Raw genomic sequence first — 18,692 nt, forward strand, 5'->3', positions numbered from 1 at the left:
AGGGTCCCTCGGCGCGCGTGGCCTGGCAGGGCCCTGGACAGACCCGCTCGCTCACGCTCGCTTGGCCGGTGCGTCATGAAAATACAACGTCTGCCATGAGGGAGGGGCCGCTCCCAAACAGCTGTTCATGCCTGGTCATTCGCTGAGCGAGGTGGGCAATTGGCTGCCAGAGTCACATGGCAATATTTCGGTTCCCTGATTGGCTGGCTAGCGTATCATTTCCCGGCACCATGTACCCACATGCCAAACAGGAGCTCCCCTCAGCAGCAGCCTGCGCAGGTCCCTGCCAGACAGAAGGGTCGAACTGCCAGGAAGGGGGCCTGGGAAGGAGTTGGGCTCATGCCCATGCCTGTTCTGAGACACCTTTGCACAGCATCTGGCCAGCTCCCAGTGCCAGGAGAATAGATGGGAGCTCAGATGCCGAATATTTATATTTGCAGCCACACTCCCGCTCCAACCTCCCCTGGCACCGGAGCCCTGGAACCCAGCATGACCTCCCCCTGTGGGGAGCAGGGCCAGGCAGGCAGCCCAGAGCTGCCCCATCCGATCTGCTTCCCTAGCGCATCTGATCTCCCGAGCACGCAGCAGCAAGCGGAGTGGGGAGCTTGCTGAGCCTGCGCCTTGGCTGAAATCCTGCAGCGTTCAGCACCCAAAGCCCTGCTACGGGGAACAAAAGCAGCTTTCTTCCCCGCTCGCTTGCTGCGATCACATCTCATTTCACGTCGGAGCTGACTGGCAGCTGAGGCTGGGCATGAGCTCCTGCCTGCCCTTGCAAGGGGAGAGGCACAGGCCGGACACGCGGGGCGAGCTGCAGTGTGGGTTGCAGGCTCCCACGGCCCCGCAGGTTAGGGGGCAGCTTGCAGACACCAGTGTGTGAAGTTAGAAGCCATCTAGCAGGGGAGGGGAGGGGAGGCACACAAGAGGGCAGGTTACTGGGCGGGCTCTGTGCCCATGGGTTGAGCTCTCCCCCCGTGTGGGCTCTGCTCAGAGCTCAGTGGCCTTTATTGCAGTGCCCCAGGCGGGAGGCTGGCAGCCAGGCAGGAGATGCTAGAGCCATGCCAACGGCTTGTCTGCATGAGGGGATGCTGGAAAGGTGCAAGCAAGCACACTAGCAATGTGGCCGGGGAGCTGGAGATGTTTGCTGGCCAGGGTGAGCCCTAGGGGCTCTAACAACACGCAGCCCCTGCTGCCCGTGTGGCCAGGTGCCCGGGGTGCGGACGGGGCACGGGAAAGGCCCGGCGGGTGCCAGGACGGCTGCTGGCAGCGCGGGATCCGTATCATGTTCCCCAAGGTGTGTGTGTGACGAGCCACCAGAGCTGCTGCCGTCGCTAACTGGCTCGCTGCAGTGGATTGCGAGCGCGGCGAGCACTCCCCGGGGCCCCACTGTTTGCAACACGGCGGCAAAGCAGGAGAGGGGAAGGGGGGCGCCCTGCAGCGTGGCCTGATGCAGAGAGACAGGCAGCGCTGAGCGCGGCTGGGGCTCCAGGGCGACTCTGCTCTGCCCGCCCCCCCACTTCACCAACCCTCGTCTGCCAAGGAGACCCGAGACCCCAGCTCTGGTGCTTCCATGCCACCCCATGCAACGGCCCTCCCTGGCCAGCCCCAGCCCAGCAGTCAGCTGGGGTTTCCTAGGGTCAAGATTTCCTTGGAGCCGAGGCCTGGCAGCTCTGCCATGCCTCCCATCCTGTACCTAGCCACGTGCGCCACCGGGGCTGGGTAATGCTGGGCACACCCCAGCACCTCCTGTCCCAGCGCTCGTGACTGCACTCCCCGGGGCCCTATGACACAGAGGGGCGGGGACATGTGCAGGGGCCCATGGGGCTCACCTGCAGGAGAAAGCTGTCTCCAGCCAGGGGCAAAGCAACCGTCCACAAGGCCAGTGGGCTGTCGAAAGAGCCCAGGTGGGTGGATGGAGAGAAACCAAAGATACCAGGGGCTGCAGAGTGGGAGCAGGCTGGCCAGGCACCATTCCCCCTCTGCCTGAGGGCACTCAGCTGCCACTTGCCCTCTGCCACGCAACAAGAGACCACAGTCGGTCACCAGCTGTGCCTAGCCTCCCTTCCACACAGCAGCCACCGCCCTGCCCTGCAAGGCCTATGCCCCCCCGAGGCGTGCCAGCGGGGCCCTGGAGCCGAGCGCACGGGGACATCACACAGCCGCGTGGCATGGCCCAGGGGGGGTCTCACTCCACACAGTACGGCAGGTTAGAACCCCCCCCTGCTCCCAGCTGGGCCCATCCTTCTCCGCCAGCGCCTTGGCCCGCTCAGGCAGCTGGGTCCAGGCTGGGTCCCCACCAAGGAGGGGGTGGAGCCCACCGGGGGTTTGCGCCACCCTCCACTTGCAGATGCTGCTGATTTACTCTAGGCTGGTCAAGAAGGCAATAGATCACTGCCAGCGCCCGCTGCGCTGCAGACCCCGAGCTGCCAGCTGGCAGCCAGAGGGGATCTCCGTGCAGACGTGGCAGCATTTGGGGGGTGCACAAGGGAAGGAGATGGGGGCAGAGTGGCTACGAGGAAGACTCTGGCGGGAGGGCAGGGCCATGTGATCACAGCGTCTGTCTGTGCAAGGGGGCCCTGCCCAAGCAGCCACAGGAGCGGAGAAAGCATTAGCACCTCTGTGTAACATGCAAGGGACACACCACGAGCTCTGTGCCACCATGCCCTGGCGGTGCTGCAGGCTCCAACCGGCCAACCCCTGCCCCGTGGCCAGGCCTGGCCCAGCAGGGCTGAGGGGAGGGAGACGCTTGGTCAGGGTAGGAGGAAAGATGGGCCACGCGCTGGCAGGCCAGTGTTCGCGGGGAGCCCACCCAGGGCATGCCCAGCCTGGGGTTCGCTCACCCTGCCTCGCGAGCGCGTGTGGTGCTGTGGAGAGCCCGAGCTGGGCGACGCAGGGCCCTGGCCAGGCACAGCCGAGGAGCCCAGTGCGAGAAGTGAGGCTCAGCGCGCTCCCTGCCCAGCCAGGCACCCGCTGAGTTGGCACTTGGCTGCTGCCTCGTGGCGCGGAGACCAGGCTGGCCTTGGATGGGGAGACGGCGCATGGAGGGAGCAGGTCGCCATGGGAACGGCAGCCCAGGGATAATCCGCAGGGGGGCAGCGCACAGGGAGCCTCCAGAGGCAGCCAGCCTGGAGCCCCACCTGTACCCCAGCTCCGGGGGCAGCTCACCCCCTACCTGCCCACAGGGAGAGGAACCTGGCCCTGCTGGGTTGGCAGCGCCCCCAGGCGCACGGCCAGCAGCTGCGATTCTGCAAGGGGCACGGTGCCCTCCATTGCCAGCACGTCAGGGGAGCTGGCAGTCAGCCAGCCTCGAGCTGGGCGCCTGGCTGCCTGCAGGGCACGTCAAGCTGCCGTCCCTGGCGGCTGGGGTAGGATCCAGCGCATGTCGCAACTGCAGACTCGCCCGCTCTTAGCGCCTCGCCAGCCAGCAAGGACGAGAGCAAAGCCGTTTTGCCCTTTAGCAGGCTCCCCACCCCCCACCCCGGCTCTCTCTGTGACACTCACAATAATTGAAATCCAGTTGTGTTAAGCGTGCGAGATCTGCTTGTTCCCTTTCCATGTTCGGCTGCTCAGCTGTCCTCTTCCCCTGCAGCCGCGACTCCTTCGCCGCATGCGGTAAGTTACTCGCATGGCCTGGGAGTCAGAACCCAGCCTCCCCTGCCAGCACATCCAAGCCCCCCGCTCCACGGCCCCCCCCTGCAGAGTGCAGGAGGGGGGTTCCCTTTGCTCTCAGGAGGGGGCTGCAGAGCTAGGGGGACACCTGCCAGCCCCTGCCCCTGCTGCCAGGGGCCTGTAACCAGCACGGTAGGACTTGGCCCTCAGCACTAACTGGGATTTGGATGCTGTGCCCTTACTTGGCTTCAGGCAATTAAGAAGCAACCCCTGTCTTAAAGCAGAGACACGGGAGCTGGCAGAGCGAGGAGAGGCTCCTAGGTAGCTGGCATGGAGCAAGAGCCTGCCCTGACCAGCTCGGCACCCGGGAAGGGTTTGGGGCTCTGGGGGAGTCCATGCAGCTGCACGTTCCCTGCCTCTCCCTGTAGGCCCTTCCATCAGCCCGGTGCCCTTTCCCAGCACCATGGGGTGACCCAGTCCTTGGGGGGCAGCTCCGGAGCCCTGCTCAGCCACCCACAGGAGCCAGCAGGGGAAGGAAAAGACACACCCAGGGCCTGGCACCTCCATGGAGAGCTGGGGAAGCTGGGCTCGGTGGGCACCAGCCTGGTGTGCCATGGTGCACAGGGGCAGATTTGGGGCAGGGCATTCTGTGCTCGGGAAAGGAGACGAGACCACAGATCCAAACGCATTTCCCGTTCCAGCCTCAATCCGGAGTCTGAATCACTTGCCTACTGATTGCAAACACAGCACCCTGCACAGTCCAGGATCCCCACTTTCTATTTGTATAGGACCTACATTAAAGGGCCACTCAGTCAGTTTGATTCTGGAGCCATTAAACACCCATATTCTGCAGGAGCCCTAGCAATAGATGTACACGTTAAAGCCATCTCTCCCCTCCCCTGGCATCCCTGTGCCCTCTGCTGCCCCCGAGCTGGCCTGGCAGGCTCCATCTGGCACCCGTGCTGTCTGAGTGTGCCTGGACGGGCAGCGCTGCCTTACAAGCAGCAGCTGCCAGAATCTTCGATATTTCATTTGCAAGTGGGGATTATCTATTCCTTGAGTTCAGGCAGACGCGTGCAAGGAGTTTTAAACGGATATTAGATCCCCGCACCTGGCGAACTCTCACCTTGGGGCGCTGCTGGAGTGTGGGCCAGAGCCCTACAACGGCAGAGCGGGAATGAAGATGTTTCGCTTGGGACCCAGCAGCCCCACAGGCTCAGCTCAGTGCACCGGGGAACCAGACCCACGTTGGGATTCCCCCTGCCTGGTGTTGGCCCCTGGAAGCCTCCTCCCTTGCTGGCTAAAATCCCCTGACCTCCCGCGCCCTCCGGGATCAATTCAAGTCTGTTTTGGATTCAACTGAAAGCAAAGGACGAGCAGGGACAAGACAGAAACGCCCCTGAAGTGCTCTTGGGAAGAGGACCTCATCTCGAAGGAACAACTGAATATGCAGAGTAAACAGCACAGCTCTGCCCCCTCCTGCCACGCACCCCTTGCACCGGGAACACCAGAGATGGGCGAGTCCATGACAGACAGCGATTGCTCCTCACCCCTGGCCGCAAGGGGAGACTTGCTCAAGGTCACGCAGCCAGTCAGCGGCGGAGCACGAACACAGGCTCTCACCACCAGGGCACACTGCCTGCTGCAGGGACACTCGGTTTACAGCAGGTGCTCCTGGCTCCTAGACAAAGCCGCACGGCCAGCCAGTGGCTGGGAAGGCCTCGTCTACACGAGAGAGGAGAGATGTTTCCTGTTCGTGCCCGACAGTGCCCGTAACCCCCCGCATGGCCTACGCCGCGTGCCAGGCTTGGCTTACGCTCCCAGGGCCTGGGCAGCTAGCCCCACAGTGCAGCGCTCCTGGAGCCGGGGAGGGTCGCCAGAGGACACTGCAGTGGGGCGGGGGGAGGAGCACGCTGGAGCGGCTGCGGGGCAGACGTGCCACCATCCTTAGCTGGGTGCAGCAGGCTGGTGCAAGCGCACTGACTTGGCCAGGCTGGGCCAAGGGACGCCATTCCCCGCTGCAGGCCCAGCCCGAGAGGCCGCGGAGAACCGAGGGAAGGAAGAGCAGCTGCATTTCGCCGAGCACCTTCCCCTCGGCTGTCCAGCTCACCTCGCAGCTCTAGCCCAGGGCTTCCCGAAACACAGCACCTGGGCGGGCAGGAGGCAGCCCGGGCAGAGAAATCCTTATCACAGGCAGAGTGAGGGAAGAGGTCACCCAGCTACATCTGATCTTGAATTTCAACAATCTCACTCCATTTTCCCTGGGTCACAGCCATCTCGCTGCTGATTAATATTTTAAACCTTCAGCACATCTCATTACTGGATTTAAATTATATATGCCAGAATGCCCACTGGAACTTGCAGCATGTAGGCCGGGTCTTAATGCTCCTTCAGTGAGCCTGCAATTGAATGCAGCCTTAATCTAAACAAACAGAGACCTCGCCTGCGCCCCCAGCTGCTTTCCCGAGACCCACCCACCAGCCACAGGGGAGCTGCAGAGCGGGCGTTCTCACTTCCCAGGCACGGGGCCGGCGGTGTGACGAAGTGGGACTGTTCTTAATGTTTCCTCGGAATACTGTAGGGATGCCTCAGTTTCCCCTATGCATTTCTTAAGTCTCTAGGTGGTGGGATAAGGGGGTGTAATTGTTGCAGAGCAAAAGGCCAGTGTACATAAATGGCCAACACTCGGTCTTCTGGCAACTGATGGCCTGGGCCCTTCCCCTACAAGGTGAGAGCCAAAGGGTTGGAGAATAAAGGAATCAGCTGACCTCCTGGCCTGGAAAGGGACAAAGCCCAGAAGTGGAGGGGCTGGAGTGGGAGTCAGTTTGGGGCTGGCTGGGGACATGGAGTGAAGTGCAGACATGGTTGTCTGGCTCACTGCCCCCCAAAATGGACCCGGCTGAGAGGTCCTGTTCTCTGTACCTACAAGCTCTGTTTTAGACCATGTTCCTGTCATCTAATAAACCTCTGTTTCCCCGGCTGGCTGAGAGTCCCGTCTGACTGCGAAGTTGGGGGGCAGGACCCTCTGGCTTCCCCAGGACCCCGCCTGGGCGGACTCGCTGTGGGAAGCGCATGGAGGGGCAGAGGATGCTGAATGCTCCGAGGTCAGACCCAGGAAGGTAGAAGCTGTGCGAGCTTCTTGCCCTGGAGACAAGAGAGACTTCCCCAGAGTCCTGCCTGGCTTCGTGGGGAGCAGTCCCAGAGCATCACCTGGGGACCCTGTGACAGCAGGTGCCCCCCCCCCCCACCGCTTCACCTCAGTGTGCTGAGCAGAGAGTGGAGATGGGGAACTTGCTGCAGCTCGGGAACTGGGGACCCTTTCACCGCTAGCTCACCAGCTCCTCCTGCCCCAGCCGCTCCCCCAGAGCAGCATGGGGCGGCTGCCTGGGGGATCTGTACCAGCTCTCAGGATGCCCGGAGGAACAGGAAGGGCAAGGACCGAGTGAGTCCCTAGCTCCCAGCTGGCCAGTAGAAGAGGTCGCTCCGGGAGAGGAGCTGAGACATTCACAGGTGGTGGGGAACCTCACCTTGTTCCTGTTCTGCGGGACTGTAAGTCTGGGCCATTTCACCAGCACTGCGTGGACTGACCCCTTTGGAGCCCAGCCTCATGCGGAGAGCACGAGGCAATGGGCCGGAAGGAAAGGAGTGACTCCGTGTGATGGACCTCCCCAGGTGTCACCGGGAACTGGGCTATTGCTGAGCCCAGGCTGGTGAGACAGAGGGCTCAGCGGTACCCCAGCTCCAGGTTGCACCCTGGGGAAGCACATCACACTGTGCCAGGAACTGCCCCAGCCCTGGGCTCTGTGCACTTTGGGAGACGTGACAGGGGCAGGGGCGATGGGTTTGCTGTGATGGTACAGGAGATCCCTGCGTGGGGGGTTAGATCTGGCAGCCCTGGAGCAAGCTCTCCAACGCCCTGTGCTGGAATTGGGCCTGCTCAGATTTGTCTGGGCTGGGGGGTTTCAGAGGTGATGGAATGAGCCTCACCGTGCCTCCAGGGACAGACTGACAATATCCTGCATGTCCGAAGGAATTTAATTCAATAGAGTGCAGCATCTGAGGGGACCGTTGTATTAACAATGCAATTGTGTCTCTTAGTGTGGTGCTGGCTGGATGTACCTGTTCTAGGAGACTGGCTAATGCAATCTCTGACTGGATTAGGAACTTCAAAGGACTTTTGGGAACAATACCTCTGAAGTCAATTTCCACTTACAATCCTCCCCTTACAAGCTACCCCCAGGGGAGGAAAACCCATTGGCTACTAATTACCTGCACCTGGAAATCCAGCCCAGAGACCCTGACCTGTCTAAAGGGTGGACCTAACAGGTGATGAGTGGGCTAGTTCTGAGCTGAAGCTGCGATAAACTTGTAACCCCCACAAGGGACCCTTGGGAGGGGATTTGAACAGACGGCTCCATGTTAGGGGTGGGGGGATCTCCGGTATGTGGGGAGGCTCTTTTGCTGTTGTAATATATTGTCTCTCTGGTACTTTTATCTTCAGAACAAAGCAGGCTTCACCGGAAGAGCAGCATGTACCTTCTAACTGTCGCAATTACACCTGCTACCCGTCTCCAAGGTGAAAGCCAGCCGGTGTCCTTGGGCAAACGATGCTGGGAAATACAGTGAAGGCAGAAAACTGCCCTGGTCAGCGGGTCTGCCCAGAGAGGCAACGGCCGGAGCGTGGGAAGCAAAGAGCAGGTGTCCTCGCCGATCCACTGAGGGGAAACACGAGTGCCACTCCCCCAGTCCACGCCCACTGCTGAGCAGTAGGGTTTAGACCACCTAAGAATTTTGCCTCAAGCTCCTATGCAATTTACTGTCAACTGGACAACTTCCCACTGCGTCCCCCACTCAGAGGGCTCATCGCATCTCCCCCTTCATCCTGACCCAGGTGACAACTGCACCCCCCCACCCACGTGTCGCTCTCATATGGGCTCCAGCCTACCGGCATAGTTAGCTGCCAGTCACTCACCCCCCAGCGGGCAGGTGCCAATGGAGAAGGCCGGCAGGGACAACCTGCAGGATCCTTGCAATTTGCTTCCATCTGAAGGATTCTGGGTGGCTGCACCAGAGTATCAGGTGGCTGCTGTGTCCAGTGCTTAAAGGGCTTTGAGATCTCCCCGCAGAGGGGCTGGATGGAGGGCAGCTCATGGCTGCACGTGCAGAGGCCACTAGCCAAAGCCAGCTGCTGTCCATCCCGGGGTGAGCTGGGGAGCTCTGCCGAGGCCAGCAGAACATGCCAGGGGCCAGGCCCTTTGAGGGACCCCAACCAGGCTGCCGGGGCTGGCGTGCAGCTCCACAGCTCATTGCGAGGGCTCCCTCGCTCGCTTTGCTCAGCCTGCCAGGGCTGGGGCTGCGAGCCCAGCTTCACTTCATTGCTTTTATTTCAGAAGCTCAGCAGTGAAGGCTGCCCAGGGACCCTTGCATGGTAAGTTTACGTGTCGGCTGCCTGTTACTCGAGAGGAATCCATTACCGCACTGTTTATAGGCAGCTTTCAAAGGCAATCTTTCAATTGTGTGCATTTAAAGAATTGATTGGAGGCTAAATTATCCTCTTCTCCTGGCTCCAGGAGAGGGAACTTTCTCCCCATCCATTACACCCAGGCTTGCCTCCAGCCCCGGCTCTGCGCTGGCCAGTGTGGCCTGGGCCCGGTGCTGGGGCCCTTGTGCCTCGTCTCGCCCCCCTTAGGGAGGTGGGATGCCGTTAGCGCTGCTTTTGGAACTGGGGACAGAGGAGGAGTTCATGCTCCCACCACCTGCATCTCTCCCCCCGGGAGAGCCAGACACCGGAGTGCAGGCCCAGACCATGCCCCGCGGCCAGCAGTGCTGAAGAATCCCCGCAGGCCCAGCCTAGCTTGGCTCACCGAGCATTCCCTGCATCGCTGCCGGTGGGAAGCCCCACAGTAACCAATGCCTAGAAAGGCAACCTCCACACCGGGCCCCCCTGCCACGGCCAGCCCCTAGCTCATCCGTCACACTGGTACAAGTGCCCTGAGCCCACGCTGCCCAGGGAGCCTGCTCTGGGGCCAGCAGCAATCCATAGAATGCTCTGGTTCCCCGACCCCATCCAGACTGGGGTCACCCCTCCAGGGGACCAGTGCAGGAGGTTCCAGGGCCTGTCCCCATAACGCACCAGCCTGGCTGTGCAACACCCTCTCCCAGGACCCTCCTTCGCAACTCCAGCTGCCGGATTGGGGTTGGCCGCCCTGCTGGTGTCTGTGCCCCTAATCCTTGTATCCGGCACTAACCCACCCTTGCAATCCCGGCCTGTGGCAGAGAGTCTCACAGGTTAACTGTGCACCAATCCCAGCTGGTCCACTCCTTCACCATGCCCCACCCAAGCACTGTCTCTGTCCCCATGTGATCCTTGTGCTGACAGCGCAGACGCTCAGCGACACACTCCCCTGAGACTCAGAGGACCATCATGTATTCAACGAATTGCTGAGCCAGATGTTTGGCTCCTCTCCAGAGACCCTGGCTTCCCCAGCCCCTCCCAGACACGAGCAGCACCATTTCCAGCTCCTGCCACACAGACAGCCCCGCTCGCTTGGCAGGATGCCCCCCAGCGCCGCACCCTGCTCAGAGGGAGGGCACATGCCACAACTCACCCTTGGGGACGGGTCCGACCATGCCTCCCCATGTCTTGGGCATCTGTGTCCCTCCCCATAACGGCGCAGAGCAGGTGCTGCTGAGTCCATAGCGGCTCCGGCCAGGGCCAGCGGGGCTCCCGGGTCAGAGCTGGCTTTTGCCGACTGGCAGGGAGAGGCCAGCTGGGCTCTACCCTTCTCGTATGTCAGCATCGGTACCCCTGAGCCAGAGAAGGGGAGCGCTCGGCCCTGTGTGCTCTGGGAGGCACCGGCCTCACGCTCCCTGGGTGGGCTCTGCTCCAGGGCTCTCCAGGAACCGTGGCAGGGCCAGCAGGTCTGAAGGCGGCTCTGCAAGGCCTCGCCAGGGGTCACATTTCACTGGCGGCTGCCCCAGGTTGGACGCGATTCCTTCAGAGGCACAGGGTCCCTGTGGGCCGGAGAACAGCAAGGCTGGGCTAGAGCTGCACACACTGGCCCAGACACGAGCAGCCTCAGATCCAGGCTGCAGATCAGAGATCCTCCTCATCCACCCGCCGGCTGTGCCCGCTGGCTACAGCACGGGCCAGGCCTGACCGTCTCCCGGGGACACTGGGAACCTCCTGACCGAGAGGAGCCTGGCTGGAGCAGGAGTCACCTGCTCCAGGATGCCCAGAAGGGGCAGCCTCTGTTGGAGCAGAATCCCAGCCAGGAAAGGTGCCTCAGGGACAGTGCAGGGGAGTGGGGGTGGGGGTTGCAGCACTGAGCTTATCCCTTCCTTTCCCATAAGCTTCTGATTTACAGCCTCCCGCAACCCCCTGCTAGCCCAGCCCTGGACTCCCACCCCAGCTCTGCCGGTGCCCCTCAGTCCCGACCCACAGGCCCTGCTAGCCCAGCCCTGGGCTCCCACCCCAGCTCTGCCAGTGCCCCCAATCCCAGCCTGCAGCCCCCTGCACACCCAGCCTTCCCCTCCCCCCAAACTGATCCACCCTAATCCTCTGGGATTATTCAGCAGGCACCAATGGCCTTTCTGATGTAAGGAGCCTGTGGCCACCGTCAGCTCCGGGCCATCACCAGGGCACCCTGGGGTCAGAGTCTGACGGAAGCCACAGCCCAGCTGGTGCCCCAGACCCCACTCCAGGATAGAGCCTTGGCTCTCTCCTGCTCCCGACCTGGCTGCCAGGGAGAGCGGTGAACGTGCCGGGGGAGGGGCAGGAAGAGAAGGACACAGTCCCTCTCCCTCCCCAGCCCTGGCAGACCAATCGGTGGGGGGACACTTGACCCCCTCCTCCATGCTCCCGCCACATGGTGCCTCTGCAGGCCCTGGGGCTGGCGTGTCACCACAATGGGGCAGCGTTTCTTGCCCTGCTCTCTGCTGGGGCAATGGTGCGGCCCTAGGCAAGCGAGCAGGAGGCCCTGAAGAGCAGCGCCTACCCCGAGGAGCAGCCCACACGAGTAGAGACACGGCCTGGGGGGGCACCATTCAAACTCAGCACCGGCAGCTCCCAGCTTTGCTCCTCCTGTGCCAGCCTAGTGCCCCCTCAGCCCAGGCAAGGAGACGGCAGGGGGGACCCAGCAGCCGGTCACGGCCACGCTGCCGTGAAGCCAGCTCCAAGCGATGCATCACTTGGAGGGCGCTCCGTCCCCAGCGCGAGCCCCCTTGCTGAGTCCCAGTGCTTAACGAGTGCCTCTTTCCTTACAAACTAGAGCAGTGCTCATCTCCCGCTGGGGCCGCAGCACAGGGAGGGGAGCAGGAGGGCTGCCTCCCTCTCCACTCCAATCCCACCCCCGTCCTGCTCGGGAAGAGGCTGTCAGCCCTTGAGCTGGAGGCGCCTCTCGCCGGTGTGCCCTCCCTACCTTTCATCTGCTTGCTGCTCAGAAGAAACACACATGCAGAGTTTAATTAACTTTATTGATATTCAGAAATTAGGAGAATGACTAAAGGTAATTGCTCATTAAAAATCATTACACTGACACAGCAGGCAGAGTGAGGCAGCCTCCTGCCTTGCAATTACGGCAAGAGTGTTGCTGAGGCCTGCCCAGGCCCCCGCTGCCAGGCTGGCTCTGCACCGGTGCAGGATCTCGCTGGCTACAGGGAATGTGGTCGCAAGTGCTGAGCCGTGGAAATGGGGCACAGCTGAATGATCAGCCTGGCCTTTACCAGCTCCCCAGTGCCAGAGCACCACGGTGCCCCCAGCCTGGCCTCCTTCGCCACCACGCAAGAGAGGGGCCCAGAGAAGCTGGGCCAGGCCAGAGCAGGGAGCTGCAGGGCCTCTCCCCAGATCCCAGCCTTAGGGTGTGGGGAGCTGGCTCTAGCTTTGGGATGGTTCCAGTCTAGCCCATGCAGCACCATCCTCTTAGACCGCGCCCCAGGGACCAGCCTGGCCCGCTTCAAAGGAGAGATGCCCCCACTGCCGAGCCCAGAAGAGCGGGACGTGGCATCTCCTTGCTGGCACCTCACACAGCAGCTCCTCCCTCTCAGCTGGGAAAGGATTGAGGAACCATTTCCCCTCTGGCCATGCGGCATGGCTGAGCCTTCCACAGGCAGTGGCCACTGGCTGTAGGCAAGCTGGGCCAGAGCAGAGCACTAAGCTGGGGAGCCCAGGGTCAGAGCGGGGATGCCAGGCCCCAGCCAGGTTCAGTGCTGGTCTCCCCAACCCCTTTACCTGCCAGGCTCCCAGCGCGGTGCAGGGAGAGTCCAACCTTCAGGGTGGTGGCTGGGGCAGCAGCATGGGTCCCCCTCCTAAGGCCCAGGAGTGGCAGCCAGAGCGCTCCCCAGTACTGACCCTGGCTGCTGGGTTTAGCTGCATGGATGGGGGCTGGGCCACAGCTGGGATCATGCTGCTGAGGCCCCCCAGAGCAGCAGCTCTTGGCGTGGATTCCCACTGAACTGAATGGAGTGGGCGACGCCTCTCAGAGCAATTGGTTCAGGCTCTCTGCAGACACTGGCAGACCTTGCTGTGTCAGTTACATGCAGCACATGGGTTTGAGCTTTTCTCCACAACCACAAGAGCTTGTTATTTAAAAAAAGGAAGCTGAGGTCCTGTGCTGCTCACCTGATCCAGGAGCTGGGGCCCTAGGCCTATGGTCCCAGAGTCTTAAGCCAGCTTTGAAACCGCACTGATTCCCATGGAGGCGCTCCAGAGACACACCGGGACAGGCCTAACATTTAAATATTGACCCAGCCAAGAGCTTCAGACGGTTCTGAAACTCAGCCCATCTCCCCCATCCCCCCCAGCTGCTTGAGGAGGCAGATTTGAGACACACAACTACGGATGGGAAAGGAATTAACCTCCCAGCTCCAGCGAACACTCCCCGGCTGCGAACTCCAGTGATGACGACATTCCCCCAGAACACCACCACGCAAAGCATTGTGGGCAACAGCTGCATGTCTGCCGGCCAGCAACGTCGACGTCTTCGCATTGCTTACAAGGTTGAATTACTGCCGACAACATATGGCGCTTTATGTAACTGCTCGATACGGCTTCTCCGTGCCCCTCCACTATGAACCACATTTGCACAATGCCTTGCCCTCCACCAGCGAGCTCTGCTGGGGCAGGGAGGCCCTGAACAATGCAAACAAGTCTTAAAGTGACAACGGAGCCCATCACCCATAAATCCGAGGGGAGAGATGTACTGTAACCAATCGTACTGCACTACGAAAATAGCTTGCTCTCTGCAAGCAATTACCCACCAAGCCAACGGAGCCCCGGCAGCTCCCTGCCATGCCGCTCGGGGTCGCTGGGAAACACAACAGCCCTCCAGAGATCAGCGGGATGGGAGTTAGAAATCGCAGCCCACGTTCCTGCCAGGACCTCAGCACCAGTCACCATCATTAAAAAAAAAAAAAAAGACCCTAAGAAGCCAGTGGGACCCAAATATCCCATTTCTACTCTTCGGAGGAGCTGCTCACAGCATATGCAGAGTGGGAACATCCCACGGTACAAACTCCATTAACTGGGCCCCACTAACAGAGCGCCCTCCAGGGCCCCTGCACTGAGTGGGGTGCACGGCATCCGGGCTGCGGGAAAGGCTGTACCAGCCCTGCTCCGGGCTGAACCATTAGCTAGCTGCTGCAGCCCTCGGGTGTTCCGCCCCGGGCCCAGCTCCTCAGCACAATTCCATCGGCGTCCACGTTCCCCCAGCCCCCGTTGTTTGAAGCGCCCCGGGCCCGCCCCCCAGCCCTGCCAGTGATGCAGAGGAAGGTCCATCACTCACATACAAATCCTCCTCCACAGGGGAGGTGCAAACACGCTCATCCGGCCCTCAGCAAGTTTAATTACAGCCTCCCGCAGCCTCAGCTAAACCACATATATTTGGAAAACTGTAATTTCCCTGCACTCGGTGTGCAGAGCGTTGCAGCCTGAAAGCCTAACCTCCCTCCCCCTGCCATCCAACGGGCGCCGAGAACCTCCTTTCCGCTGAAATCCTCCTGCCTGACACGGAGGACTCCCCCTTAGAGCATCCCTCTCCCTCTCAGGGTGTCATTCCTATTGCCATCTGGCTGCCTCCAGCCCAGCAAAGCAGAGATGGAGCAAACACGGCCGGCTCAGCTAAGGTGGGCTGGTTTTTCCCCAGGCATCTCCATTTCAGGGAGCGTTCAGGACATGCACCACCAGTTTTGGAAGGGGGAAAAAAAAAGAGTTTGACACTTAGCAGCTCATGTTCCCTCTACCTCCAGCACCCAAGGGAAGCTGGCTGCTGTTTGCTTTTCCTCCGGCTAGCTCGCAGCGACCTCTGGTTAACAAAGAGGTTCACCTGGCAGTCACCCTCGCTCCCCAAGGATGGCCCACTGCTGCCCTCAGGCTCCCCTGCCTCCTCCCGCCTGGACGCAGGAGCGTGAGGAGCCCGAGACACTCAGCTCCTTGGCCTGTAGCTTGCAATTAAAGCACCAGCAAAAAGCTTGACATGTTTTTCAAGATGGCTTCTGCATTTCCATGCAGGGAAGCACCGGAGCACTCTGAGTAATGCCAGCCTAATATCAGCCTAATAGGGGAGCATTTGGGGAGAATTATCGAGCCAAGGCTCTCTCTAGCAAACAAGTGTTCTGACTCATGTGCGCTATGAGATCAGTCCCTGAGCAAGGAGAGAAGCAAATCTCCAAGTCACAGAGAAATCAATCCAGAAATACCCAGAGCAATGAGCCTAAAGGAGCACTGCAGATTTAAGGGCATGTCAGACAATGTGGCAATTAAGGAAAACCCCAGGGGCCCGTCAGCCCGCTGGAGATGCAGGCAGGGTGGGGGAGAGAGCCTTCCCAAGCAACTGGGAGAGCACGCTGCAGCCAGCATGAAGCAGGTCCAACCCCAGCAGCATTTTCCCATGGCCTCGGGTGCCCTCTGCTCTAGGCAGGGGCAGTGGGGAAACACGGGGCCAGCTCACCATTCGAGTCAGATGACGTGGCTCACCACACGAACAAGGGCCTGATCCAGACCCCGTGGGGAGACTCTGATTGGTTCCCTGGGCTTTGGATCAGGCCCAGCAAGCTAGCAGCGTTTCCCTTGGTGAGCTATCCAGAGAGACATGACCATGTGCCACGACATTGGGGCAGTCTGTCGAAGGAAACAAGGCCTTCCTTCCTCCCTCGCCAAAACGGTGACTCCGGCCTCCCCAGCGACATCCAGCCCAGTGTGCGGCCGGCCCAGCGTGGCTCCCTGGGAAAGGAGCCCCGGCCAGGCCTCAGACTTGGGACCAGTCTAGCTCCTCGGAGAATCAGCAGTGAGCAACGCAGGGCGATTGGTAACCAGTCTATGGGTCTGTCTTCCCCACAGCGCTGCATGTCCATCCTCTGGAGAGGAGGCAGAGCCTGTGAGCGGAGAGGAGACGGGAGGGCGACTAGGACGCCTGGCGTTAATCAAGCTCTGTGCCCCCAGTGACATTTGCGATGGCCTGGGCTGTGCTTGGCCTCCTGGGACACGGAGCAAGGGGCCGTTGCAGCAGGATGGGGCAGATTCCCGCAGGATGGGGCAGATTCCCGCAGGCTTCTGATGCCCCAGAAGCACCACTGGCCCCCAAGGGCGTTACAGCAGTACTCAGGGGTGGGGTGGGGGCTGTCCCTTGCCCTAACCCTAGTGGGCATAAATGGATGTGAAAAGAAAAATGCTACCGAACATCTAAGCAGCAGGGGCAGCCCCGGGAGGCTCCTCCAGGAGAGCTCCCCCCGGGAGGAAACGGCTCCAGGGAAGGTGTATTACCGGCTCCGGTGGGGATTTTTCTTTTGATCATCCCTAGCATGGGAGCTTGTGATTCTATTAATACCAGGGATTGGGAAGAGCCAGGCCAGGCACAGAACAGAGCCAGGCTTCCTCTCAATTAGCCACTGCCTGGTGCACCAGCCACCCAGCACTTGCCCAGGTGGGCCAGCTAATCAGCCAGGCCAGGCAAACCGGCCCTTAGAGCGAGGGGCCCCACGAAGCAGCGCACGGGGGTGGCTCTGGGGGGCAAACAAGCATCTTAGGTCAGCGGCTGGTCCGTACAAAACACTACTGCGGGCTTCGCCCCGCCCGGCCCTGGGCCCGCGGCTGCCCTTGGGCTGAGGCGCACCCGGAGCTGTGGGGAGCGCAGAGCCGGGCGGGCGCAGGCACCGGCCAGGGGCGCAGCAGGACCCGTCCTTCGGCGACAATCGAAGGAAGCCGAAGCGAAGGAGGCGGCGAAGGGGGCAGCAGTGGGTGCCTGGCAGCCCGGCGGTTAGCAGAGGGCGGGCGGTATTGCGGGAACCGCGTCCAGAATCACCCGCTTCAGCGAGGCGGTTCGCGCGGAAGCCGGCGTCCCCCCGGTCGCGGGAGGCTCGGTGTAAACCAGCTCCGTCCCTCCCCCGGGCAGGCTACTCCCGTTTGCAGCGCTGCCAAAGCGCTTCAGCCAGCAGCGAGCGTCGAGCCGGGAGGGGTAACGGGGCGGCCAAAGGCAGAGCAGACTCACACGCGTTTACACGGGCAGCTCCAGTCATTCGGAGCGGGCGCTAGAGCAGCCGCGCCGGGCCCTGTAGGGAACGGCGGGGCTGCTGGGGAGAGAGACTGGAAACCGATGGGCAGGGGCGCCGGGCCCGCCTCATCCCCCCACGGCTCGGGCCAGGGGGGTCGCAGCCGAGGCGGGACCCCGCGTAGGAATTACAGACCCTCGGCAACTGACGCCCAAAGGATCCGCTAAGCCCAGCCCCGCGCTCCGGCGGCTCCGTGCCCGAGACCTCCTGCCCCATGCACCCGAGCGAGCTGCGCACAGGCGGGCGGGCAGCGGGCTGCCAGAGCCGCTCCCCTGACGCCTCTTCCCGAGCCGGGCGAGGCTGCGTCCCGGTAGGGAGGCGAAGTCCCCGCCCGCTCCCCACCCCAGAGCCCCGCGAGCGAGCTGGTGGGTCTAGCCCCCCAAACACGCCAGTCTCCGAACTTCCGCCGGGTCTGACCCGCCCCGCCAGGACCGGGGCCCCAGAGCCGGGCGTCCCCAGAGTGAAGCCCGGCCCGGTGCACGGACCCCAGCCCCGGCGCCCCCAGCCCGGGCCGGCTCCTCGGCAGCGCCTGGGCGGGATTAGTCCGGGCCAGGGGGCCCGGCTGCCCTGCCGCCGGGGAGCGGAGCGGCTGCTCCTGGCCGGCGGGCTCCGCGGGGCAGAGGCTTCCCGGGGAGCCCGGCAGCCGCGCTGACGGGAGAGCGCAACTTGGCAAAGTTTGGCGCAAGGCGCCGCGCTGGCCGGGAGCGGCCGGGCCCGGGGGGACCCCTCCGGCTCGGGCGGATCCGCAGCCCCGGCCGGGCCGCGCCGCGCGGAGCCCCGAGCCCAGCGGCGGGCGCCAGGCAGCAGAGCCGGGGCTGGGACCGGCCGCCCGGGCTGCGGGGGACCCGGGGCGAGCCCCAGGCCGGCGGCCCGGGACGGGGGGCAGCGGGGCCCCGCGGCGGCCCGCGGAGAGTTGGGGCCGGGCGCGCAGCGAGCTCTTACCTCGAGCCTGGCCCTGGAGCAGCGCGGCGAGCAGCAGGCAGCCGGCGAGCCCGCGGGCTGGAGCCCCCGGCGCGGCGCCCATGGCCGGTCGCTCGGCGCTGCGATCCGCGCTCCCCGCGCTCAGCTGCGGCGGAGGCAGCCGGGCGGCTCCGGTCCTGGCGCGGCGCCCGCACCCGGCGCTGCCCGTCAGCACCGCGGAGAGCGCCCGGCGTCGGCTCCGGCGAGCGGCTCCTACCGTAACGCTGCGAGTAGCGCGCCCCGCCAATCCTGCGGGGACGCCCGGCCGCCGCTCCGGGGGAGGGGGGCTGGTTCCTCCCCGCTGCGCCGGGCGGGGGCGGGGGCAGCGCGCCGGCCCCGGACCTGCCCCCCGGCGTCACAGGGCGCTGCCAGCCCCCGCGTCCCGCACACCCGGCAAAGTTGGCGGCGAGTTGCGGGGCGCACGCCCGGGCGGCGCGGGGAGGCTGCTGCGGACTCCCGCCGCGGGGTAACGCGGCCGGTCACTTGGCGCTGGGGAGACGCCGCGGCTGCAGGCAGCCGCCTCCGCCCCGAGCCCCGCGCCCGGCCCGAGCTGCCGGCCCGGGACAGGGATTTCAGCGTGCGAC

General features: G+C 62.9%; 1 protein-coding gene across 2 annotated transcripts in view; it reads right to left on the minus strand.

The window, feature by feature from the left end:
- SEZ6 (seizure related 6 homolog) overlaps positions 1-18,442 on the minus strand; it is a 71,002-nt gene extending 52,560 nt beyond the window's left edge. The window contains exon 1 of one of the 2 annotated variants that reach the window (XM_048823500.2): positions 18,091-18,442. In XM_048823500.2, coding sequence (XP_048679457.2) covers positions 18,091-18,172 — 82 coding nt within the window. In that variant the 5' untranslated portion in view covers positions 18,173-18,442. The remainder of the gene's footprint in view (positions 1-18,090) is intronic. The other variant, XM_048823499.2, reaches the window with a different exon arrangement.
- Positions 18,443-18,692: the final 250 nt, after the last annotated feature.

Source organism: Caretta caretta, chromosome 17, assembly GCF_965140235.1.
Source record: "Caretta caretta isolate rCarCar2 chromosome 17, rCarCar1.hap1, whole genome shotgun sequence".
NCBI lineage: Eukaryota > Metazoa > Chordata > Testudines > Cheloniidae > Caretta > Caretta caretta.